The following is a 27,904-nucleotide window of genomic DNA, read 5'->3' as shown; positions in this document are numbered from 1 at the left end:
TACTCAACATGGCCGTACTTCCGGAATGGAAATGTAACAGACATGCCAACCTGACCTTCGGTAAAGAGCTAATGTTATCAAACTGTCTTTTCAGTTGTATGAGTGCATGATATATAAGTAGGCTTATTCATCATATTATAGTAGGCACAATAATATTTGAACCCAATGCATGATTAATGCCTCGTTCAGGGCTATAAGAACATATAGTGCGATATTGGGTAGTAGGGCCTACATACGTTGGGTTTCGACATTGCCTGTTTTGATTCACATTGGGGTGTCAGGTATACATGTAGTTTATGCACAGCTTTGTCTGGTTTTTCCACTTAATGATCAACACGCCACCCTATTCACACACCCATGCATTAACCTAAGGCTGCCCACGTGTCAGCGTATAGTTTTGGAGTGTTTTAAATTCTGACATTAAGAGATCCGTTTGTTTCACTTCTTTGTGAGAGATGGGGAGCCCTAACAATCACACTGGCTTGGATAATGGAGCAGTTTTATCTCCGATTGAGAGGATACAGATGGTAAGTCGGTAACTTAAGACACATTTCTGCTTTTTGCTATACATCGTTGACCTCATGAGTAATGGTTTCAAAAACGACAAGACACTATTTACTATATATGTAATTTAGCTAGTGATGATTCTTAACTATATTTCCATCAGTGCATACATACAAGCCTGAAGTCACAAGCAACCTTAACTCTATACAAGAATACCAGCTAACCTGTAGTCCTCAAAAGTTATAGTTCCACGCAAGCCTTGAGTTACAAGCAAATCTATAGATACGCACAATGTTAGAACAGTAAGCAAACATATAGCCAAAGAGAAACCTTGAGTTACAACCAACCAGTAAACTATATAGGTATAAGCAAACCTTTAGTTTTAAGCAGGCCTATGTAGTAACAAGCAAATCTAAAAACCTACTCAAATTAGATGTAATGCTGATAACCAGTTAAACGATTTAACGTACTGTTTTGGTTATATAGATAGAGGTTTACAAGGATGGGGGACACAAGGCCGGTTTCATTAACGCCTTGTAATGTATAGTACATGATGAAATTGCATATCTCTTTAACAGACCGAAGGAAGTTTAGTTATAGCTTCAGCCCTCCACCTTCTACTGGGCGGGAGCGGATTGATGGGCAAGCTCATGAAATACATTGGCCCCCTGACGATTGCCCCGACGATTGTTATGATAGGAATATCTCTCTTCCGGCCGGCGCTCGAGCTATCGGAGGGTCATTGGGGTATCACGGCATTGTAAGCTATATACTTTGAGGTGCATTGTATAGTTACTATGCACAAACTTCCTTTTTCGGAAAACTGCGTCTGAACATTCCTGGTGTATTTCCGTTATCATCGTTGACAGTTCTCTTTACATGACTTTGTGTTACGGTTGACAGCTTGTATGTGAATGTCTGTTTCGATGCCTAGATCTATAACAATATCAACCATAGATTTTCCAGCTACAGACAAGCTCATATTTATTATTGGTACTGATTTTGGTAAGCAATGGGGCGAGGCAAGTTAAGCCAATACTATTGTGCCCAAAGTTGTTTTTTTCTTTCGTACTAAAAACCTTATGGTCAGTTGTACATGTTCATTGCAGCATTCATTCGCTACCTATGTTAGTTCTCATTATTACTTCTGTTCTATACTGCTCATTTTGAAGGACGTTCATCATCTTTATGGCAATGACGGCATATTTGGGTCACTTGTCTTTACCCATTCCAGTCTGGACAAGAAAGAAGGGCTGTCACAAAATACGTTACCCCATCTTACAGATCATTGCGGTAATTTCTCTCCTAGGCTCCATGTACAGATATTCCAAATTGTGGTGTCTCTAAATGCATATTCAAGTACATGCCTGCTGATGTTTGAAAAGCGTTGCTTTTAAAACTTTGAATATTGAATACAAAATGAGATTTTATAACATTTGATGTTACTGGTTTATTTTTCAAAAAGCCCGTCCTCACTTCATACACACAGGTAGGTTAGTCACAGGTTACTTGTGCGTATATACCGGTAGTGTAAGATTATAGGACAAAGTGTTCAAATTATATTAAATTTTGCAAATGGAGGAAAAACTATATGTGAACTCAAACCATCTTGCACGATCCTTCATAACACTGGTGTGGTTTGGTCAATTACAATCTTTTCAAGAAAATGAATTCATTTCAAGCGATAGACAAAGTTAGCTTAATTACAATATGATTCAAGATAAGCATACTGGTGGAAAAAATGCCACCAAACCGCGTTCAGTTTCCCTTTGCATGTACGTCTACCGAATATCTACAGAGGAACACGGTTTTCATTCCACGTCCAATTCCTTTGTCAGGTGTTGGCGGCTTTAGCGGGAGGCTGGCTGTTGAGTTATATCCTGACGGTGACGGGAATGATCACGGACGACCCGACCCTGGTGGAGTATGAGGCTAGATCAGACGCCAAGCTGGATACCATCCACCGGGCGGAGTGGTTCTACTTTCCATATCCAGGTTAGTGGCGATGCAGTCAGGTCATGTTTAACGAAACATTGCCACGCCAATTACTGGTTGACGTGTGATATGGGTTTGTCAGAATTGACGACTAGATCCCAATATAAGGATTACGATAGACGATAACTATTTCACAATATAATAGACTGTGTAGTTTCACTGAACATATACAGTGGACATACATGTAATTAACCAATGCGTCATAATACACCGACATTACAAACTTGAAACATCTCTGTCAGGCGAATCATACTGTTATCGACACAATTCAATGGACAGAACGATTATTCACTAAATTCGACCACCATAAGTTGTTTTACAAAAAGAAGGATCAAGTGTTTTACAATATTATTGCTATTCCACACACAAGAGAGCCATATTTGGAACGATATATCACATATTCAAGGAATTCTACTCTCTTACTTGGAATAATTGACAAAAGGCAGATTTCCATTAATTACCTTGTATCTGTCAGCATACTTTCTGAAGAGTGAAAACAATCACGACGGCAGCAGAGTTGTTTTTATGTTCTGGCCCTGTCTTTGGCAAAGGTCGGTGAATAAACGTGTGATTCCAGTCTCTTCATTTCAGGTCAGTTCGGGCCCCCGTCCTTCAGCCTTCCGTTGTTCACCGGCATGGTCGTCTGTGTGCTCATGTCAATTGTGGAATCCCTTGGTGATTATGTGGCGGTAAGCCGGATCTGCGAGACTCCCTACCCCCCTCGGCATGCCCTGAACCGAGGGGTCCTAGTGGAGGGCATTAGCAGTGTCGTCTCGGCCGTATTTGGAGTCGGGCATGGAACCACGTCCTACAGTGAGATGATAAGTATCATCGGGCTAACAAAGGTAAACACATCTGCTACAAATAGAGATGTTGAGCTATAAACTAACTCAATGCATATCTAATAATAAGTTTCCCTTTTACAAAAATATTTTCATGGTTTCACTATATTTTTAACTAAGCGCTGTGAGTCAGATCAAAATAAATAGTACAGTTATATACAGCATAATCGAAGTCTCTCCTATATACCGCGATTTCTGCATCAGAACCTCCTTAAAGAGCGGGTTTATTTTAATTAAAACTAATATGAGCTACACAATGATAAAACTTTTAAAGACAGTTTCAAGTTTAAATCTTTTATTTAACTCAATAAATTGAGGGTCAGTAAAGTCTCAGAGAAGTTTATTCTGTCAGAAGTTAACATTTCATGTATGTTATAATGTGTATTTATCCACGACCTTTATTGTCCGTCTCCTCAAGCTGGAAATACCCAACGTTCTCAAACAACGATGGAAAGTTTTCATATTTCTTCAGGCATTAAACTTGTGTTACAACTGAAACAATCAATGCAACTCCATGCAGCATTTTCATATTGTAGGTGTCTAGTCGGCGTGTTTTCATCATGTCTGGAGTGATCATGATTCTCATGGGAGTGTTCGGGAAGATCGGGGCCGTGCTCGTCTGTATCCCTCCGCCCGTCCTGGGAGGCAAGATGATTCTTGCCCTGGGGACACTCGTCGGCATGGGCCTGTCTGCCCTGCAGTGCGTCAATCTGACCATGTCCAGGAATTATGTCTCAGTAGGCATGGCCTTGTTTCTCGCCATAGCCTTGCCAAGGTGGATCCTGGAAAACACGAACAAAATAAATACAGGTGATTCTAATTCTAGATCTGCTAATTTAAGGTGGATCCTGAAAACACGAACAAAATAAATACAGGTGATTCCAATTCTAGATCTTCTAATTTAATGGACAGATTTTATCTATTTGTTTTAACTTAGATTTTCGCATTGATTCGACTGACTACAAGATATTTGTCATATTTCACATAAATCCTGATTTATACTGGACCTATAAGGACTATCCAACCTGGCTGGCATCCGGGCTACCCCTGGTCTTAACCTGGTTAGTTAAGGTTATGGTCTTGGTAAGTCTATTACAACTCAGTGTATGAAATCAAACATTTTGCATAGATGGCAAAACTCACAGCATACCATCGAGGCTTATTATGTTCCAGCAGGACTTGTTGTATAACTCCAGCGCTTACTGCATTATCACCACATCTCTTAGTATAGCATCGAGGAATCAATTTTGGAAAAGACAGATTATTCCTCCATACTATGAACTAAGCATCCCTTAAGTCTTATCTCTCTGCATTGTTTTAATGTTATTGTAAGGTAAAGGTGATGACAACATCAAGACCAGCGACGTTTAATAAACTGCAAATAACATTACTGCAATTTTTGTATCTCACCAGATACCTGTGTACCATTTGCCATTTGCCAATTATCATGCACTGTCGTCGCTGCTCTAGTTTTACTGTGCTTTTTTTAAATATGCTTTAAGCCTTTCATCACATTTCATTGTACTTGGAACATCACATATTTTCTGATAATTTCAGGCGTGCGAGAACTAGATAACACTATAGTAGCACTTTTTGGAAATCCCATATTCATTTCCTGTTTTGTGGGATTTTTCTTGGACAACACATTACCAGGTAGGTACTATGTCTAGGCCTAAAACGGGTTGAATATACAGCAGCTGTCCATGCAAAAGAATACATGAAGGCCTAACGCCAAATCGGCAATATTTCTGCCACACCGTGGCAACATGCCCCGCAACAGGCAGACGGAGGGTACCGCCTGGTAGCCTGCAACATACGTGCCACTCAAGCGGCGATAACTCTCAAGTTTTAGCTAATTTTAATAAATTTTGAAATTCAGTAGATCAGCATCCTTTCGTAGAATTATATGTAACAAAGTAAACCTAAACTCGTCATGTAATACAGACATCAGTTAAACATATTTATATACGCTGTAATGTTCAATCTTAATTGCTTCACCAAATTTTGTTTTCGTGATACTACAGGTAAGAGAAGTCGCTTTGAGTTGCAAGACGCGAAGGCCTTCATGTCTTACAAAGAAAAGAGCCGTTACTCGGTGTACGACATTCCGTGGGCCCCCAAACGATGGTTCACTTACTCCTGGATCCGGTTCATTCCATTTCTACCGTATTACTCATATGACCAAGTAACATCACAGGAATGCCCTATGCCGATTAATGGGGACTCTTCCTAGATTATGATATTTTACATTCTTAGAAATATACCACACAAGAAAGGCTAGATAATACCAATAAATAACACAATGGAAAGATTTTGGAAGAAATCCTTAAGGGCGGATGTCAATGATTTTCTGGTCTCTCCTTCCCCACCTTGCCCAGGATTATCCAGATAGAAAATGTGCCGAAGGGATGAGACTCACCATATATACCCCTGTGCTGCTCTTTGAGTTTAAGCAGTTTTTCCAGCCATGAATTCTCGACGACGATAGTTGAGGCGGCATTGGTTTTGCTTTTTTTGGTCAACCGTTTGTAGTCCCTCACCTAAAAAAATATAAAAAAGAAAGCAACGTTAACTATATAACAAACATACAAAATGGCATATTAATAAAAAAAGTATCAATACATACAATAGTATACTTTAGCGTTTGATTTGTGTTTGCTTATTTTCGTGCAGTAAATAATGAAGAAGTATACAATCCCCAACAAACGTCTACCACAAGCTTGGTAAACACGATCGAATATCAGGTCTAGTAGAGCAACCATTGTTTGGGTGGCTTATCAGTGATGTACCAGAGCTCGATAATGCTTGGAGCAATTCAAAATGGATTGGACACACATACTGAAAACGGAAAACAGTTTGTTGAACTAGATCGTCACATTGACACTTGGGCAATATGACTGGCTAAAATAACTGAGACATGGCCATCTACATGTAGCTTTCATATACCCAAAATACGAAGGGTTGTTATTCAAGAAACCACACTTCTGTGTAAGACACAGGCGAATTTCTCAGCTGACATTGTCATTCAAGATGTACGAATACTACAGTATCTGCGGGCATACGACATTGACCAAATTATATCGTTTTGATCTGTAGACTTTATACATCTATATATATATATACATACACAATGGGCACTCCAGTCACTCCGCAACTAGACTTCTTTTATAACAGAATTTTCTAACATCTAACTCTGAGGACGGTGCCTTGAGATCATATAGCTACAAGGGACGGAATAAAATTCAGTTATCAAAATTATATTATAGTAAAACTTGAAAACAATTTCGCACAGGGCAGTGTCAGAAACCGGATTAAAAATGAAGTCTAGTTTAGGTAAAGTTGGCCCTAGCGCGCTCTTGGTCAAAACATGCTGAACTCCACCCATTACCCAACATGCCCTCGTATTTGAATTATAACGTCACTGGTGGCAGTGAGTTCTTGGTGTCCAAAACAAGCTTATGTAAGTTTAACAATATGAGTTTAACAGTATTCCAAGCGCATTTTCCTTGCAATAAAATGAACGTCCTTCGTATCAATGTGTATAGAGTTTGTGGTGTTACGTGTCACCAACTATACGTACTTATTGTGAGTATGAGCGTTTTCGTATAGCGGAATGTAGGCAACAAGTTAAAAGAAACGGACTAAAGGATAGTTTATTTGGTAACCTAAAGGAGATACACTCCTCAGTGTTAGCGATTTAAAATTTCTTCCCTTGCACAAAACTCCAAAGTGTCAAAATGTAGAATTTCACACTCAAAATTCCAATTATGACGATTCTAAGGATAGGTTGATGCAGGGGGAAAAATCATGACTGAATGCGACTTCATCACAGACTTCTGATGGTGTGTTCGGAGTATATCTAATGTGACCACTGGCTCATGTGATCCATGTGTAAAAAATTGTGAGCGTAAAGATTTATCCAAGTAGAGTATAGTAGAGTGAAAGGAAAGCCAGGCGTTTTTTTCCCGAATTCAAGGGACGTGGATCAAGAAAGGTGGCCATGTGTACTGCACGGTGTCCTCCGTCCATAATTCCAAACCTAAACTCTTCCTGGATCAAACGTTTATTCTTCTATAGAGGTCGGTCCTATTTCACACATATATATCCCACATTAAGTAAACATTTTTCTAAAACAAAATTACTAGAACTTGGATATTGTGAAAGTAACCTCTGATTTGCTGGAGGAATGGACTTTTCTAACTAATCACCTTGTAACCGTCATACTTTTCGCAATTAGAAAAATGTGATAGGAGAATTCCTTTAATTTGTATAGAGTGTCATAGACCAATTGTTGGCCCTAACCTCATGGCAAATTGCTGTGGATAAGCCTGAAGTATTATGTTGTCGTGTATCTTTTGTTCCAAATCAATCATGTCCAATGGTCTCTTGTTGAAGACCGGCGTATCACTTGCTGATTTTATTTGATTAGTGTTTTACGCCGTATGCATGAGTACTTGTTTACCTGGCTACTGTTAAATAATGCTAGATATTACCAATTATGTCCACCAATGAGGACATTGTGACAACACAGGTGGGCGAAAGAAAAAAGCATCTAGAGAAAAATGGATAAGGTCAAATCGAAAATTTTTGCATGGAAAATGGCCAAAAACGTTTCGAGTTTCGTTTAAGCAAAGTTTGTACAATTCAAAACTCTAGGACTGAAGTAGGAACGCTGGTTTTTAAAATATTACATCGGTCTGCTTTTGAAATTTTGAATTCTGCGTTTCCACTGGCAATGACTCATCACACTGCTTTTTCATTGCCTTAAACCTCATACCCTGAACAATTCGCGAACCTCGCTTCAAACGAAGTTATTTGAAAAATAACTGGTGATACTACTTTCTATCGTATCATAACAAAACCTTAGCCAGCTAACTATTGGGTCGTATCAACTAAATGAATACACAATCTCCATGCATGTGTAATGTAAGTAGGTTACAAATTTATAATTCCATTTAAAAGTTTGGGACAATACGTCAATATAAACAATCTTTTATTCCGTATGTACAAACAGAAGTCATAACGAATGTAAAAACAATACTGTGAAGGCAATGACCCATTTCAAGAACATGTTTCTTCCATAAGGCCTTACTGGTCAATCTCTGTTAAGCCATAATCTTTCATACATTCTGGTCAATCTTGAAGAAAGATGTAAAAGATGTAACGTACATATAGGACTTTATAAAAACAACATTTAGAAAATATTAATCACTTCTACAAAGCACCTTGAGCTTTAACATGGACATGTCTTTGACTGTCTATCACTACTTCCAAACATTATAAAAATATATACATATACATAAAAAGCACCATTTCAGACAGGTTTTACACTGGCTCTTCATGAGGTGGGTTACGTTATTGTGAAGGAGGATATCTACAGTCTGAGGTTTCACTGGAATTGATAAAGTGATAAGTTGGATCACAGTATTGTTACAGTGTATACAATGTGTCAGTTTCACAGGTAGCCATAATTTTTCCATTTGTCAATGTTGAGAAAACAGTGATATGGCTATTAATCAACTTATCTAAACATAAGTTTCACAATCGCCAAAAATATTGCTTTCAGTCAATATTTCAAAGAAGCGAAAATCACAGAACCACTCTGATTTACATCAGGCACAAACGTTGTATACATGTTGTCCAAGATCATTAATGATAACAGTTTCATTACTCTATATTCATGTAAACACTTCAAGCACAAATGTCAGCCTGACGACCAACGCAATGATTTCAATCACAGTATTTTGGAAGCGGCAATGAATCGACCATCTTAATGTCTGGACACTATAGTATTATATTTGATTGGGCCATTCAGTGTCTGTGTGTTAGCCATGTTGTGATCAGTGTTCATTAGGGGCCTCCGTGGTTCAGTTGGTTAGCGTGTTAGGGCAGCGTAATGATCCAGGAGTCTCTCACCAATGCGGTCGCTGTGAGTTCAAGTCGAGCTCATGCTGGCTTCCTCTCCGGCCTTATTTGGGAAGGCCTGCTAAAAACCTGCGGATGGTCGTGGGTTTCCCCCCGGCTTTGCCCGGTTTCCTCCCTCCATAATGGTGGCCGTGGTCATATAAGTGAAATATTCTTGCCTGCGGCTTAAAACACCAATCAAATAAATAAATAAATCAGTGTTCATTATGATTATTGCTGATCTCAGCCTGTTGGTGTCGGGCATGTGCTTGTTTGAGTCTTCTTTTCCGCACAGCTGCTTGGCTGTGACAGAACAATGGGGAGGAACGGATGAGATGAGGGTATCCCTTCTGTCTTAGGTACTGCTCCAGCCCGGACCGAAGTGTTATCAGTGAGTCGTAGCCGTATTCACCACCTCGGTCCGTCTTCAGAGTGGTAAAGAACTGAGCCAAGTAGGCGTCAAGCTGCTCAGGGGGAATGTCTTCCATGTGGCGGCTCTCGTTGAACTCGGCCTGGACCCATCGGTCAAACTTTGTCACGTAAGATCGGAGTTTGTATAAGGCTTTGCGCTGTCGTATGGCAGCCATTTCCATTTCACTGGCATCTCCGACCGAAGATTGGCTCTTGTTACCGGTAGACTGGTTTACTGTGGAAAAAAACAGAAATGGAGACAGCAGAATGGTTGTTATGATTATGTATCATCATGCATAATAACCCAATGACGCCAAAATGCAATCTGTGCCTTGAGAATCCCGCTACTTTTAGGAAATCTAACATTCTATTTTGAGCAATTGTAATTTTTGAAACCGACACAAGTAAAAAGATAATCTATTTTGAGGCATAGTATATCAAACAACATGATTGTACAAGATAATACATATCAACATAATTGAATAATAATCACATCTTATGAACCATTTTAAACACACGTATTGTTCTATATTTATGCTGAATTTACATTTACATTTTGAACAAGCAATGCCTTTATATGCTTGTCCCAGGCGTATGTTTAAGACCCTGAGTCTCCCTTCCGTGTTCAAAGGACAACAGTCAAGTATGGAATCGTACCTCTAAAGGAACCTTTAGCAACACAGAACTGCCATATTTTTTGCAGAGCGACCGTAACGTTGCTACTCGCTGAACTTCCATCGCCAAGTACACTGAACTGTTGTTCAGAATTCATTGCCATGATAGTTCAGCTAGGAGTAACGTCCCAAACGCCCGACAAAGTAGGATAAATATTACAAGAGTTTACGAACTCCGTTTCACTAGGCGATTTTAGGCGAATTTCATCGTCAGAACTATTTTGACGCAGGACGCTAAAATAGTACTATACGAGGACTTCAGCGCAAAATTCTCTGTGTGAAAGTCAGTTCAAAACAACTCATAAGGCACTGACAGAAGGGCGATCACGCTTTGAAATACCAATGGCCCTGTTTCCTACAGCCAGAATATCCTGAGGTAGACTTATCTAGCATGACGACGTTCACTGTCTGTGTACGTCATCATGGAAAATTAAGGATACTCTCAGGCATGAAAGGCTTTGTAAAACCAGGCTTCTCCCTTATGACAGGACAGAACAGAACCGATATGTCGCATGTGCTTTGCCAGCATGCAGATGTCTACCTTCCCTGGCGGAGGAACTGCCGCTGAGCAAGGTTGCCATCAACATGTGACACAGACAAACAATGGAAATATAGGTGCTTGACCGCCAGTGCGAGTCCTGCTGTGCTGGGGCTTCATATATCGCCAATGAACACGGAAAAGGGGTCCACAAAAACCGGAAACAAGACACGTAAAGGGTTGGCTTCAAGACTTAAAATCACCAAAGGGGACAACAATGCTTTATCGTGGAATTGCGCGTTTTTCATAGGAAAAAAATGCGTGAACATGGCTGATGCATCTCATGTATCGCGTTCAACCCGAAGACATGATCAAATCTGCCAATGAAACGAATACTGGGCAAACAAAATAATCGGTCATACCTCAACGGCATCCTCTATGCTTGAACGCCACTTTCTACTTTTTATCGCCCAGACTTGCTGAAACTTGATGTTTTTCAGTCCACTCTTCCATTTTCTTCTCTGCTACAGTATGCCGTCGATCGTTTCATCGGTGCAATGCAGGCAATTCGCACTTCGTTATTCGTGGTTTTGCTCGATTGCTTTTGTGATATCCATTTTGATTGCCAGAATATATCTAGCCGCGATGTGTTGATGATTTCTCTGTTGTCTTACATGTTGTTGAAGCAAGGTTTTCTATGAACAGCGTAAGAGATTCGGGTGCATACAACAGGAAGATCTCTGCGCATAAAAACATCTTCTTTAATGATAGAATTACGTTTCCAAGAAGTCACCAGAACTGTTATCAAGTGAACTTTACAACAGCACTGACGTGTTCTCAGATACGTGATTCCCTCATTAATGATGATGCTGGTATTCACAAAAGGCTTCCAGTTATAACTCCGGTCACTTCAAAGTCATATATATTTTTACTTTTATTTAAGTATGGACACCAAAGGCTGCAGGACAAGTATCAGTATATGCCTTTCCTTGCTTCATACCCGTCGCACTGCATAGCTGGGGCCCAAGCATCAATAAAAGTAAAATTAACGACTGAATTCTTTATAATGAAAATCTTGAAATCAAACAATAGCTTATACACAGAAAGGTATTCTAGACAACCTTTCAGACACAACCTGAAACAAAATTATTTGACAAATTTCTGAAAGAAAGTATTTAACACCCCCAAACAAAAGTAAGGTATCCTAAAACAGATTTTGTCTGGAATGTAGGTTGGTGGTAAAAAGTGCTGGCGGGATGCTTAGATTTATTGGCTTACACAAATTGTCCGTCTTTAAATACTACACCAAAATAAGGTATACCTCAAGACAATATTTATTCCCAAGTCTCCATGAGACCCTTATATGCAGAAAACACAAACGGGCTTCGTAAAGCATAGTACATCTTTGCAGTACAGCTGCATCCATAATCAGATTCACAGCATTTGACGAACCCTTGTGAAACCTCGAGAAAGCTTTCAGAAGGGGAAATCTCTACCAAAACAGAATGAGAAAGTATGAAACCAATCATTTCTCCCCCAATTACACTCTCTCAGAGGAACATAAGACCAGGATTTACTTCGATACAAGATTTATCATTGTATGAAAATAAACCAAAACTACACTGGTTTGTCTATTAGGGCCCATGCAGGTGTGCACATTCCTCAGATTTGACAGAAGAGACTTTCTTCGGTATTTTACTTTTTTTATTCAAATAAAAATATTCACGTCCTCATTCATTTCCATTCACTTTCTTACAAAGAAAAACATCACGGTAGAACAAAATATTGACATCATTGTACGTTAACATTTACACAAAAATCTCTAAAATTGGTGGGGCACAATTGGCAAGTGTGTTGAGTTCATTATGTTAACTCACAATACTATCTAAACTTGATTCAAATGCTCACTATAACAAAATAGACGTTATCTTCATCCAATTATTTATATCCAATAGTAAGAAACAAGTATATTCTTCTCAAGTAGAAAACAACTGTCTACACTCAATGCCTAAATAAAAAAGTCAAATTGCGCAATGTCTGCAAACAAAATACAGCACCACTACCTATAATACACGAAGTATTCCCCCCCCCCCCCCCCATTAAAACGTGTTAATTAAGCTCAATATAATACGAAAGAAAAGAGGCCAAAAAAAAAAAAATGCACTCATTGAAGTTCAAATTATTGCAAACTACCCTTTGCCTCTTACAAGAATAATCCTACATGTATCAACATGTGGAAGCAGTCAGCAAGACAACACTATGGTTAAATAATTCTAAAACATGTGGAAGCTGAACAAAGGGTAGATTCATGATTCAAACACAAGAAAAACCGTAGAGTCTTCCAAGCCAATTTGTATGTTTTTGTACACTTGCCAGTGGCTACATGGAAGAATCATTCTCTCCAAGTCAGTCTACAAGGTGTTAAATGCATCAATAAAGCAGGAATGCACTGGACATATATAAATATACGGTAAAAAAAATGTTGAGCGTGTGTCCAGCAAGATATGCATAAAAACTAAGAATGGAACCACTTGGGTTTATTGTAAATGCACTCATATTATCATTAGTAGATGACCTTCATAATACAGCATTATGAAATTTTCTGATGGCAAGATGTGATTTTCGGTGAACTCAGTCATTCAGAATAACAGAAATCAATGTCCAGCACGAACCCAGTCAACGTAACCGTTTACGAACATACAACACAAAATGATGGCAAGTGCATAATACTCCTCCTCATTGGTTCAACAAAATGAAATACCCGTAAATGATTAACTCTTTGAACTTCACCCACAAAAATGCCTAATTTTAACACCATTTCTGATTTGTTATGAACCTTAAAAGATACATTGTTACACTGGAAACAGTGCAGTATACCAATAAAAAGGCTGAATGATGCATTTACTATGAAAATAGTTTCGAAGTTCTTCTGAATAAACCAGCCCGTATGTTTTTTTTTTTTAATTCATAGCAACTGATATTCAGCCAGCACTTTTAGCGACACAATCATGATGATGCTCGACAAAACATCATATCGGGATTATGGAGACGACAAAGGCTGCTGAAACCTCACAATCACTCTCCAACCAAAAACATATTACAGATTGCCTAAAGAAGAAAACTTGATGATGAATAATTGCGGGAAGGAGATCAACCCGTGACTTCTGTTGCTCACAGAAACTCGTCAAAGCTTCCTGAAAGACATACCGGTACATATAATGAAGTTGGGTTTGATATTCAAATCTCCAATGTAGCAGTTTTCATTCCTAAATCATGAGCTAAGTCATTTTAGTGGCTATACTTTTACTTTGGACACACAATGTAAGAGCCTTTAATTGTCTGTTTTTCAAGCTGTCTCTTCTGTCGGCAAAGGCCATTTGGCTTGATACGAACAACTTTGAAGTAGTAATATTAGATGGGTAACCGCATTCCTTCAAATACTGGTTCATATTGCCTTGGAACTTTCTGAAAGTCCCATGGTCGTAATCCTCTCCATTGCGATTTTTGATAACCGAAAAGAAATGGGTTAGATAAGGGTCCAGCTCTTCAGGCGGTATAGACTCGCACTTGCGTGTTTCTCCCGGATACGTTTCCCTTACCCATCGTTCAAATGTTTTTCGCATGTAAAGAAGTTCTTGTCTCTTACGATCCTTTGGGGAGTACTTCCGCGAACGTTTGGCCTCAATGCCTTTCTCCTCTTGTTCCGTCGACGTCTCCGCCGGAATTCTAACCGACCTCCTTGTGTTATATGAATCTGCCGTTTGGACTTCTTGATGCTGGAGGGAGCTGTGATCAGATGGTTCTTGGTCCAGTCTAATTTCTTCGTCAGTGAGTGACTCCTGAAAACTTGTGTCATCCTCAAAACTACTACCGAGCTTACCCGGGGACAACGGGAACTTTAAGGAATAGTCTAGACTAGATGGGTCTTGATGCAACAATGTTTGTTCAGCAGATAATGAACTAGATGTGTCACCAGCTAAGATAAAGTCATCAAATTCAGGTAAATCTTGATATAATTTTTTATAGACCGTTTCTGATCTAAATTCCCTCTTGCCTTCGGACGATAGGAAAGGGTCACCTCTCTGGATTGGTTTGCGGGTATCTGTTGGATAAATCGGATGCATTCGCATAACAACCCTTTAATGTCAAGAAAATAGTGTGAAGAAAAATCTCCACTTTTATGCAGGTTATAATGCTATGTCAAAATAAGACAAAATAGGTTTCAGAGTCCACCTGTTCCATTATTATTACACAGCTGGAATAGTACAATTTCAGCAGGAGAAACTTAACCACAGTGATTAAATGCGCAGCTAAATACCACCCATCTCGCACACCCTTCAACCTCAAGGTACCAGATGGAGTCGGTAGCACAGTTTTGATTTATTTATTTATTTATTTGATTAATGTGTCTTATGTGGTACTCAAGTAAAGTTTTGCAATTTGTCCAAAATGTTTACACTGTTCCTTATGCTTGTGTAAATACATTTTCTGTATGTACAGAAGCTGCTGAATTCTGTCATTTCCAAATGTGTTTGTTCCAAAAAAATCAGTTGCAGCAAAAAGTAATAAACCACTGTCTAAAAAGATGGACAGAGAAACCAATCAAACCTTCGTTAATGTGAGCTCTGTGGCACAAAATTTATCTTTTATTTCCTTTACTATTTTCTCATAAAATGGTGCAACCAACCCAGTAATTGTTTTAATAGTAATAGATCGAGTATTCACAGCATATAATGACCTGACATCCAATTCAGCGCAAGACAATCCCCCTTTTTCTCCTGCAGCTAAAAATGCACTATTCCTCTCCAGTACATGTACCTGTTTTCCAATTTAATGGGCACAAAAGCACTCTTTTTTGATTAGAAAAAAAATGCAAATGAATCTGTACCACTGAAGGGTGACTTCCCCATACAAATCTCTGAATGACTTCAATTGAAGCAAGACTATACATATACTACAACAGCAATATACATTGGTAGTTGGATCTCATAATCAGTTAATAACTGATCAGTTATTTAAACTGTAAGCAATACTGCAGATCTATTAAAACTTTTTACTGCCAAAGTAAACTAGGCAACCTAGTACATGAGAAACTGGATGAACTTACAGTTGAGCCAACCAGGTAAGAATTCATTTACAATAAAACACAAAAAAGACCGAAATTCCAATTTTATTAGGAAGACTGGAAATGACACAATGTTCGTCAAATGGATGGCCTGTACAGCAACCATAGTCTGCAGATATTCACCTGGAAAAAAAGGAAACAAATTGAAATCTCAAAATTGAAAGAAAGAATTATTCTGTTTGTAATAAAATATAAAGCTACATATATATGTAGTAAACTAATTTATATTTTAAACTGTCAGAAGGCATTTTATTTAGAATCTACTGTTTTCTGTATTACATCTACAACATCTACAACATCTACAATACTACCATATGTACTCAAACCAAATAAATAAATCAAATAAATATTCTGCTGCTTAATCACTTAATAAAAATAAAAACTAAATTTACATTAAATTTATGGGTTATTGGAATTCGGAAAGTTAGGAAATAATAACCAGAACACAGAATAAATTGTACTTACACACGGAATTTGGTGTTCTCACTGAAGGCAATCATCTGAAGAAACACACTGTTCACGAACACACTTGGATGACATCACCAAATATAGAAGCCAGTCAAGTGATTAAGCCTGTTATTCGTTGTATTAAGACATATCTATACCATGACAGTATTAATTAGAATGGTGATTGCTAACTTCCCACATCAAAACTCCAATCAAACAGCCTCTGTATGGAGTATTAAACCTTATGTCATACTCACTTTAATAGTGCTTCAGTTATATAAGATGTCAAAGATGAATATCTGACAATCGAAACCAACCATCTAATAATATTTCTGCACAAATGTGAAACCATACAAAAATATAAATAAAAAATCCTGAATGACTGACTTATTGATGTAGAGATCTGTTTCCAGTTCCAAAAGAGGTATGACCAACCAGAAAATTGGCCAGCTAAGCACAATCCTAAATAAAAGGAGACACTAAACTCTCATGTATCTTTTACACAACATGTGCTTCATGGAGCATTTATAACACAATAATCATGCCATTGAACAAAGAGAGGTTAGGGATTCACTCCCCAAACTTTGCCTCTAAATAACCTAACATACACAGCATAGAGCAACCCATCCGCAACAAACTTCAAGCCAGAAACTAACCTTAGCTAATGACACCTGCCAACCAGCCAAACTTCACCAATGATATAGAGACCAGATTTTGCTTTTCGCAATCCAGCCAATAGAGCATGACACATACATGGTACTTCCTTTGTGGATATCAAGGTAATTGCTCAAAACATACCTACAAACATCCCAACATGGCTCTTCTACAATGTTGTGTTCAAATCATATTTTACAATGGTGGGCTTTCCTTGGTGTGTGGATGTATGAATATGCTTGTTGTAGTTCAGTCATTACTTTTATACAGATGTAACATTATTCACAACCAATGCTGTAGTGAGAACATCTGCTATGGGTTGATAAATTTCAAGAGTTTAAAGGTGGTATACATGTATGTGATGAATATCCTGTTGCTGTTGAGAAAGATGAAGATATATCAGACTCACCAGGGCTTGGAGTTTCATTGGTTGCAGCCGGAAGGTATTCTGAACCTGTGATTGGAGATGCCGTGTCTAACAATGTTGTCACTCCCTCATCTGCAACAACCTGCCGTGGTATGGACTGGAAATCGTCAGGCAACACAATACTCTGACTGGACGGAATGGTTTCAACTCTTTCCCTCTTTGGTGATTCTGAAGAGACTGTTTCTGCAGCACGTTTTCTCCTGATGATGTCACCTAAATAGGCATGGTCCTGGAAACTTACTTGTGGATAAACTTTCTCTTCTTCCGGTTCTCCTTTAACAATAAAGTTAGGTGGAATTGTCACTTGTGGCTCCACAGTCTGTTGAGCTGACCGAGGTCCTGAGATTCGGATAACGGGAGTTTGCAGTTTTACCAGGCTCTTAACTTTCTGGTCCTCTCCTGTGGCTAGCATACACTTGGATGATGATAATACTGCTGCTTTGCCCTTGGCCAGCCTCTTAGCTATTAAAGCACTAAGAATGCCTTTCAGCCATATCGGATCAGGTGTCTCGCCAGAGCAATCTACGTGAAATGAAAAAGTTACACAATTTTTATACCAACAGTATTTTATATGCACCTTATCTTTGTGGTGATGTAAAATCAGTCCTAGTCCAGAATGTTCCTTGTCTTTTCTTGATTGTATACATGCGAAATCATTTATAACACCCGCCTTTATTTCACAACTGTGAAACAGCTCTGTCTCACAGCAAGGTAAATTTAATACTTATTCCTTGACTTCAGAAAGGGATATTTATTTATTTATTTATTTGATTGGCATTTCACCACAATTATGGTGGGAGGAAACCAAGCAGAGCCCTGAGGTAACCCATGACCATTCGCATGTTGCTGACAGAGATGTACAGCCGGAGAGAAAGCCAGCTTGAGCTGGACTTGAATTCACAGCAACTCCATTGGTGGGGGGCTCCTGGGCCATTGCACCGTGCTGGCATGTTAACCCCCTTCAACCACGGAGGCCCCAAGATATGGATACGAAAAGAAAAGAAAACAAGCATCTGTTTCATTGTGGAGGAAAGATGTTCCTTGGCTGATGTAACAGTAGCAGGACATGAATTGTCCAAATTCCAAAATGAACCAAACCAAAATTGATGTAATAAACAAACATTTCCAGGCTGTTTTATTCATTGGACTGTGTAGTTTCTTGTAATAAAGTCTGCTTTTTCTAAACCTTGTCTGGTTTCTAATTCATACACCATAAAAAATAGTGATCAACAGCAACTGCATGGGTGTCCAAAGGACAACCATAAAATTCACTATTTTGCAAACCCCGATTTGTCTGTTGGATTTAATAATTATAAGTAAAGAATTAACAGCGTTTGTGTTGTCCAGTCGTTTTGGCATTTTGGGGGCGGGGTGGGGGGCGGCTTTTCAACCCGTGGACATACATGCTGTTATCGTGAATAGTTGTGGTCATTTTGTTGGAAAGGGAGACAATTAACTTCCCAATCAATTTACTACTTTCTTTTTATTTTACTAGATCTACTTTTATCAATGTTACCCTATGCACATGCACTGAAGCAGCAATAGTAACTACATGTAGCCAAATAATTATTTCATTGGTGTTTTACGCCATACTCAAAAATATTTCACTTACATGACAGCAGCCAGCATTATGGTAGTCAAATAATGAGCAGAATTGTCAAAACAAATTTTATTTGATGAAAATCAAAATGGCATGAAATAACAATCAATAAATAAACCTACCTGGTTCGTCTGAATGCAATGCACATGTGAGCACATTTTAGACGCATGACACTATAACACTACATGTATCTCTGTATTTGGCAAACAGACAATGTGCTACATATAAATGTTTATTGATGCTAACTGACAACTGACATTCAAACACAGCATCCCTTGATAAAATGAAGAGGAAAAGCAGCTAAAACACAGTTCAGCGCTTTTATCCACAAACTGATTTAACATAGCCTTTTTTCCACGACAAACACAAAAGAAAATCTTACCCAAGGAGATAGATCCTTTTAACTTGTATTCTGCTAATCTGAGATCCACCCATACTGCAAATTGTGAAAGGATATCTGGTTCACTGCAGAGTTCTCCAATGATGGAGGCAAATTTGTATTGTACTCGCTCCAGTGTTACACCCATGGTGTGTATGTGTTAGATTGTTACTTTTTGGCTGAGCAGTGAATTTTCACTGAAACAAAAAGGGAAAATTATGACTGTTAAAATTAGCATAATGGCAGTACACATAACAAATAAACATAAAATCTAATTTCATCTTTACTTGCATTATTCTACCTATCACAAAGTGACATGCACATATCTGATGTTAATTGTACTGTCGCTTAACTAATCCACAGAATAGCAACAGAGGATTAAATAAGGATTAGATTGGCTAGAACCTGCATTATATCATTATGGCACCCACCAGTGAAAGACACTAAGGGCCCAGCTGGACATGTTCTACTTGCCATGTTACTTTATTTATGAAAACAATAACCGTAAACAGTAAGGAAATATATAACTTTTGATAGCTATGACATGTATCCAGATATGGAGAATGGACTCTACGTCTATCCTTGAAATAGACCTTATATTATGTATATTTACCATGGACCACATTGTGCATATTATATGTGGTACATATACCTCTTGTTATATAATGTCATAGGTAGATACAGGTATGGCATTAGTTCTAGTATGCTGAATGCCACTGCAACTACTAAACTGTGTTATATATAAACTAGAATGGATTCTAATCTTCACAATGTTCCTTTGTCACAGCAAGCCACCTACACCCCATGCCATTTTATCTACATGTACAGCCACTTATTAAATCATAATGGATCTGAATGTTCAAAATTTCTCTGGATAACATTTACATAAGTGGAATTCATATAAGTATTTTCTGCTGGCTTACCAATTCAAAAAAAACAACAAGTTAACACCAACACAATACAAAAAAGAAAATCTTAAAACACACTGACAGAGATGGCTTTACAGTTATGTTCCTACACCCAAATACCCAAGTGCAGCCATCTTCTATTTCCAGCTGCTGATACTGTAGTTCACAAGGCTCTTCAACCATATGATAACATGGTTATCTAGTGTTGGTGCTGCCAATCATTCACTTATATGTCCATTGTAGGAAGGCAATTGGACAGAAATTAAAGTATAAGTGACTAGCAATTTATAATTATTGAAACTTATTTTCTTCACCAAAACTATATCAAATAGCAATGAACATGTATACATAAGTATGCTATTGTCAGATAGCTGTGAGATCAAACCCAGCCATGCAACAGGAATTTCTGGATATGATAACAGTCAAGCTCAAGCTACTTAATTTGCAAAGTAATCAAGACTCTCATGGAATCCACACCTACCATATTGAGAAGAATATTCAAAGTAATTTCTTGCAAACTACACAAGCTGGAATGGTTCCTGGAAGATGTGTATCACTTCAATGACACTTCTGCAAAGATACAAAGAAGTCATATGTTATGTGATTAGGGGTAGAAGGCTGGGTGTGTGTCTGGTGGGAAGAGGGGGAGCTATGGTCAAATAGTTGATCAGAAGTGGACAGGTTACAACTATCTCAGCCTCGCTCCCCTACCCCTCCATACATAGCACATGTCTATGCATTGTCATAATTTAATTTAAATTTTTTTCTTATTATAATGGATCTCCTGCCATCAATCAGCTTCTAGATCAGATACTTTTGTGGCATGACATTCAATTTCACTGGTTTTAAAAACTACAACCAAGAAACGCTACAACTTATACATTAGATACAACATTCCACCATATCACAGTACACAGGCACTGAGGCAAACACAACTTGATCAATGCATGTATGTGGAGGGCTATGCACGGTGTTTAAGACAAGCAAGCTGCAGGCGAGAGAAAGCTGTCCACTGGTGCCCCTGTAGGCATTTACTTTGGATACTGACCATTTAAAGCAAAAAACAAAAAAATTTTAAAAAATAATAATAAATAATATTTGCTTTCAATTCAAATATATACTTTTGAGCTCTGACTTTGATCTTCTCTAGAAAATAAGTAACAGATCATCCTATTGAGTTCAATATGCATCAGTGGCAAAGACACTGATCTGGCTCATAGCAAAACAGTGTCACTTTGAATGTTTAAAGACAAGATAACCTTATTAGAACCATTAAAACCGTACAAAAAAAATGATCATTCTCGTCAATGCAACAACAGTCAATAGACCTACCAGCTAAATACTGGTAAAGCACGTCAGACTTAAATCATAGCATCTGATGTTCAAGACTCACTGTGTATTTTTTGTACATGTATATGTAGGCCTATTTCACAAGTTTATTCTAGACAGTAAGATATATAACGTCGTGGCAGTATTCACTGAACTGGCCACCTGGCCATGAGCCCAGTCAAACTTTACACCACAGAATTATATACTGAGAATGGAAACGTGGAATGCACCATTGAGAAGTTGAAATCCAAATGATTTTATGAATTCGTTTAGGTTTTTGTTGAATCGAGCAATGCCGGCGAGGTCAAAACTTGCTCCACAATTACATGTATGTGTGAAAGACTTACTGCTCTATTCCGGTTGCTTCATTTTAACTACTAAATACCCCGTAAAAACAATTTGTGGTGTGAGTGGGTCGAACATGAGCATCTTCAATCGTGAAAGTTGCGACCAGTTTCTACCTCCAGTACAGAAGAGTTTAGAGTGCTCAGCCGTTTACAATGAAAACAAGTTCAGGTTTGCTGCACTTCAGGTTGCCGAGGAAGCTTTTAGCTAAAGGCAACTTTTTGGACAGTCGACAGTGCCTTATTTAACTCTAAGATATTTTGCACACGTCTGAGGAGCATGTAAGGAAGAAAGTAAACATGACTGACAAAGGGCGGGCCACATTTTGTCACTGAATCTCAACAAAATCAACTCAAGCCAGCCTAACACTGTACAAAAGAGGCAAAGGTTTTAAAGGCAAATTATCCAGAGGACCACTTACAAGCCCAGGGGGTATCAATTTGATGTTATTCATTCCCTGAGATATCGTACATGTGCCATTTGACCGAATCATTTTTCAAGCTAATTTTAGTGTTTAACCCGAGAGGGGAGATAACTTTTGCTGTTTTACAGTGGATGATAGCTCTATATTTACAGTACCGTAGGCCATATGTAGGCCTACATGTATAAAATAAATACATGTAGGATTAAACGGTGGGCGAGGCATCGCGCAAGATGTTTCGACATATGATTCATGTGAGGCGGCACTTTAAATATATCAGTATTGTGGCACTGTGTGTCCTCTTTGAATGAAAGTTCTTATAGAATCTCATTAAAAAAAGTCATGTTATAGGCCTAGTTGAATGTGGACAGGCCTACCGTCAGACCAACTTGTGTGTACCCTGCATTGAGGAACACTATGGTACCCATATTTATGTAGCGTACTTCCCTGAAAGTTTCGCCAGAAATAAATTGTACATAGGCCTATATCGTACCCAGTATGTGGGTAATAATAACGATTTCAAACCTACCTGAATAGGCCTAGGAAGATGCACCAAATAGGTGCTAAAATATTACAAAGATCCTGTCATACACATATATAGATTATAGGCTTGCTCAGATTATGACTGCTCGTCCTCAGCTTTAGAGACAACTTGACACACCCGCTCAGTTGTGAGAAAAACTCTTGGCAAAACCAAATTCTGCCGTGAGGTGGGGGAGGTGAGGTGGGGGAGGTGGGGCGGGGTACGTAGATAATGGCGTGTTCTGTCGTGAGGCACGCCGACTTCACGTTATAAACGAGGTTTGCATGCTGTTAATTGGAATGGGCAGTCATGTGACCAGTGCCTTTGTCAAGTCCATCCTGGAAGACGTTAAACCATGCAGGCATATGCATATATGCATATATGCATGTTGTTCGTGCATGTTGACCATTTTAATCAGTTCACTACTTATTACCGTACATCACACAAAAACAACCATTACCGGTAATTATTTACAAATTTTCAAATATATTTGTCTACTCAATTCGACGATTTCTGGAGAATATTTTATTGTGGTTATCAGAAATTATATACGTGTACTAGTATCCCAACTAAAATCATTTGCTTCTTTACAAAGCCGGACAACGTCCAAGCCCTGGGTTAAGTTACATAATTGTTCTGATCTTGGTGGGTATAGTAGATGTGTGCATTTATATTAAATACTTTGGAAAAGGGCAACGACATGATACATGCAAGTGCTGGGAAACATTCAAGGCACAAATATGAGGCTAACATTGCCTAACATACTAGTTCATACAGGTTTCAAGTGTACGATATTCTGGGCTGTATTTTAATCGTCGTAAGCGTGTAGCCCGAGTACAGTTTTCTCTTGTCAGCTGATACCAATGTGCAAAACAAGAACATGCAGAGAACGCTGTTCTCCTGTTGCATCCCATCCTTAACCTGGAGAAATGAGGAGGGAAAATCTTTACGAACAGTGATCTGGTGTTACACTTTGGCATTTGAAACCTCATCTCGTGTGTGATCAACAGCAGTGGAGGGATTTGGATATGCCCGTTAATTATGCCTTGCATTATGCATACCGATGATATGGTAAAATCTTAAGTTTTGAGATGACACCGATATAAGTAACCTGAAAGTCTGTCATCTTTGAGGTTTCTTAAGACCTTGACACTGTTTGTATAACATCCAGGAACTTGTCGATGAGTGATCGTCAAATTGCTGAAGGAACCATCACATCTCCTAGGCACGATCCTTTTATTATAAAATATGGACGGGTGTCTTGTTTCACACGTGGACAGTTGAATACGACGTAAAAAAAATTTGAGGTCATACATTGTGTTTCAAAGGTGTGAATAAGGTTTCATTGATGAGCATTGTATGAAAACAACAAAGCAATGGATAAACTAACAAATAACCATTTCTGTCTGAAATTAGGAATATTCCCCTCACACGCTGTTCTCAGTCCATTCTACCAGCCAAAGCATGAGTGTTGTTTCTTAACTTGCCTTATTTGTTTTCATGTGTTATTACACCGCTCGCACCTAGTTCCTGCGTGCTTGCACCAAGGACAGCCAGACTGTGTATGTGTGGCCTTGTGACCCGTGTTATGTTAATAGGTTACTTTCGTAGACCGTATGAAATAGCCTACATAGCTCAATGTTAAAAGTTTCGTGGAATTTTGGCGTGCATCGCTTCTTCGGGGGCGGAAAAGGCGTGAATGAGGGCACCTTTTGACCCCTGGAATATTTTACACAAAGAAATGGACTAACTAAAACGTATAAACGATGTAATAGTTTATCAGACAAAGCTCAGTCAACATTTATAGTATACGGCGCCAACTGAACTCAATAATTCCATGTATATATACTAAGGTCCACTAACTAATAATATTGCAATATACGGATCCGGTAGGCTAAAATGGTAGTCTAAATTTAGATGTTGTGAAGTTGAAAGAAACATTTATTTTACCGCAGTTTCGGTGCATAGGTTCTCAGGTAAATGGCTAAACAATTGTACGTCCATATTAAACACTTGTTGTGATGTCATTCAATTCAGAAACCGTATTTTCTCTCTCATTAAATCAGTGTGTACCGCTTCGGTAGCCTAATGTTAGAGCGTCCACCTCGAAGTCGGGTGACTTGGGATCAAACCCCTGTAGGGCCATACCAAAGACTGCTACTTACTGCTGGTTCGCTGGGTGCTCAGCGCCAAGAACTTAGAGCAAGTAAAGTACGACGCACAAGCATAATCATTTTTTTAGTCTTTCCATTCGAAGGCAGATGACCTGGGATCAAACCGAGGTCGGATCATGCCAACGACTTTAAAAATGGTACGTTTTACTGTCTCGCTCTGCGTTCAGCCCTGAGAGGTTGCAGGAAGGAAACAGGAATGGTTGGCGCGGTGTTAGAATAATATATTCGGACATGTATTCTAAATATAAATAACTATAGCAACAGTAAAACCTTCGGAATTTGGCTTTCCACTGTCAGTCGGCAAACGCATAAGGCTATATTTGTTAATGAAATCGTATTTGCCAGAAAAGATTTGCGAAAAAATCTTGTCCAGCTGTCATAAAAAGTATGTGAAAAAGTCTTGTCCAGATCACAAAAAGTATGTAAAAAAATCTTGACCAGTTCACATAAAATATGTGAAAAAGTCCAGCTCCAGAAAATATCAATAAGAGATTGAATGTTCCTGTGTGCACAACCTACATAATGGAATGAAACAAAATTTTTAAAAAACCTCCTTCAAAAAAGTATAGATTCAACAGCAACATTGGCAAATGGATAGCAAGAGAACTGATATACGTTTATCACCTCAGAGCATTGTCCACACTTTGCGTGAGTTCAAGAAACCTACATGTTAAACCTTGACACCATAAAACCCACTTGCGATGTTATATGTATCAGTCTGTCATATGTGGTTGGTTCGTTGCTTGCTTGCTTGCTTGCTTTGGCTGCAATAGTATTTCAGCTAATATGACAGCAGCCAGTGAATTACGGTGGGAGGAAGCCTGACAGAGCCTGGGAGGAGTTCACGCTTCTCTGTAAGCTTCACTGACACAGGCTTAGCCACTCAAAGCCTGGGAGAATAGAGTGAGAGCTGGATTCTACCATTGGCTTCATTGGTGGGAGACGACAGCAATCGTCAGGCACAAATTGCAATATTCCCTTCGCCCTTATTAAGATGGGGGGGGGGGCGCACATTTGGCACACTTTGTGAGTTTGAAAATTCTATACCTAATAATGCCGAGATATGGTCCGCACAAATTTGTGCGGAACGGGAGGACTGAAATAGCAATTGACATATGCTCCAACTTATCAAGACAGGTGAAGAGCATAATTACACACACTGAGAAGGTATGAAATCCGGTCAACTGGATTTTTACAGTGAAGGGTTGCCAAGGTTGCGTTAGCCAAATGCCTCCAGCAAGTACTGGAAAATGAAGTAAAGGTTATGGATCTGCACACACGCAGTAATACGTGAGTGGTACTCCATTAGTTGTAATTTTACCCGAATTACAAAAACAAGAAACATGGGAGAAAACAAGAATACAAACAACCGATTAAAGAATTAGAACCTGTGAGAACTGATGGACAAAGGATAAACAGATTTTAGGCGAAATTTTTTGATAATATCGAGGTATAAACACTGGCTTCATTGTTTGCCATGAGACATTCATCATATACACATCCACTTGACTAACAGTGGAATTGTTGTATTGTACGGGTATAGCAGGACGGAATTAATATGAGCAATGGTGCTTATGTAACTTGTTCCGCACAACGAAATTTTAATCTCGGATCTCTACAGTACAACTATTGCGCTCTATAGGAAATAAATTATAGCGAAGTCTTCCAGCTTCTTGTATAAACAGTTGTTAGATACCATTATTCTTCCAAGACACGCTCACATTCACAGGCCCAGTCACACGCTTAAGTTTTTGAACTTATTTTGTTAGGGCATCAGTGTAATGATCATATAGTAAGAGCTCCATATAAAACCACATCAATTTCGCCAATAGACATGGTTCAGTTCAACGGCTTTAAAGAAATACACAAAGATATATATACACGTAGTCTCCACCCAGGTACATCAAAGTATCAATAATTACATGCACACTGTTTCCTTAAACTACTTAGGCTTATTAAAATTCGTAAAAAACAAATCACTTCATAAGCCTAACATGCATTCTGTCTTACATTTGTATTAATCAAGGAATGTTTTAATATTTTAAAAACTCTTTCAGTCATCCAAACTTTAAAACGGTGGTTCCATCAAATGAATGAATGTTGCCATGCCATGAAACTATAGTGTAGGCTTTAGTTAGTTACCACCTTCTGTTTTGGTGTCCAAACTCGGTCGAGGCCGAGGCTGGGCGGTCATCCACAGCCAGAGTACAGAAAAAGAAAGTGACAAATATTACATACTGAGACGTATAGAAGCACTGTAGAAGAACTTTTACTGTAGATGTCATAAACTGAGCCTGAACGGTTGAGGGAAGGGTTTTCAAGTTTTGACCAGACTGTCTTTTCAAAGTATTTCGATTCTTTGCCCAAGACACATGTCAGTGGATTTTTTGACAATAATTTCACTGTTTACACAAATTCTAGAATCTAGCCACAGTACGTTCTCAAGCAATGATGTTACATTGTAGTAAATCCATCAATTTACATTGTTTGTATGTGTTTCGTAAGTAAGAAGGGGGTATACTCTGTGAGTGAAAGAAAGGACATCTTAAAACATACCTGTAGTACATGGTATAAGCCATACTCGTCTCCCAGCAGTACAGCTGTAATCACCGAGTACAGATATAGGCCTATACTCTTTCCTTTAAAAGTATTATTGTTCAACGTCCAGCTTCTATATAGGAAAGTTATGATGTCCTGAATTTTGACAAACGTAATTTGCATTTTTTTCTTTTAGTTAATGAAGTTAGTACAAATTTTATGTTCC

General features: G+C 38.6%; 2 protein-coding genes across 3 annotated transcripts; one reads left to right on the top strand and one right to left on the bottom strand.

Moving 5' to 3' along the window:
* The first annotated feature begins 455 nt into the window (after positions 1 to 455).
* Positions 456 to 3,383, top strand: LOC135471044 (solute carrier family 23 member 2-like). Its single transcript, XM_064750092.1, has 5 exons — positions 456 to 527; positions 1,083 to 1,264; positions 1,677 to 1,797; positions 2,343 to 2,499; positions 3,091 to 3,383. The coding sequence occupies exons 1-5, from the start codon at positions 456 to 458 to the stop codon at positions 3,381 to 3,383; spliced, it is 825 nt and encodes a 274-aa protein (XP_064606162.1).
* A 4,959-nt stretch (positions 3,384 to 8,342) lies between these two features.
* Positions 8,343 to 20,921, bottom strand: LOC135470573 (uncharacterized). Of its 2 annotated transcripts, none has more exons than XM_064749595.1 (4): positions 20,830 to 20,921; positions 19,444 to 19,637; positions 17,444 to 17,983; positions 8,343 to 9,891 (listed from the first exon to the last, which is right to left on the bottom strand). In XM_064749595.1, exons 2-4 carry the CDS (start codon positions 19,586 to 19,588, stop codon positions 9,461 to 9,463), a joined length of 1,116 nt encoding a protein of 371 aa, XP_064605665.1. In that variant the 5' UTR covers positions 19,589 to 19,637; positions 20,830 to 20,921; the 3' UTR covers positions 8,343 to 9,460. The 2 variants fall into 2 exon arrangements, with proteins under 2 accessions (XP_064605665.1, XP_064605664.1); XM_064749594.1 differs by lacking the exon at positions 8,343 to 9,891 and adding an exon at positions 13,974 to 14,910.
* Positions 20,922 to 27,904: the final 6,983 nt, after the last annotated feature.

Source organism: Liolophura sinensis, chromosome 7 (assembly GCF_032854445.1).
Source record: "Liolophura sinensis isolate JHLJ2023 chromosome 7, CUHK_Ljap_v2, whole genome shotgun sequence".
Lineage (NCBI taxonomy): Eukaryota > Metazoa > Mollusca > Polyplacophora > Chitonida > Chitonidae > Liolophura > Liolophura sinensis.
The sequence above is the reverse complement of the archived record's forward strand: the minus strand, read 5'-3'. Positions and strand labels throughout refer to the sequence as shown.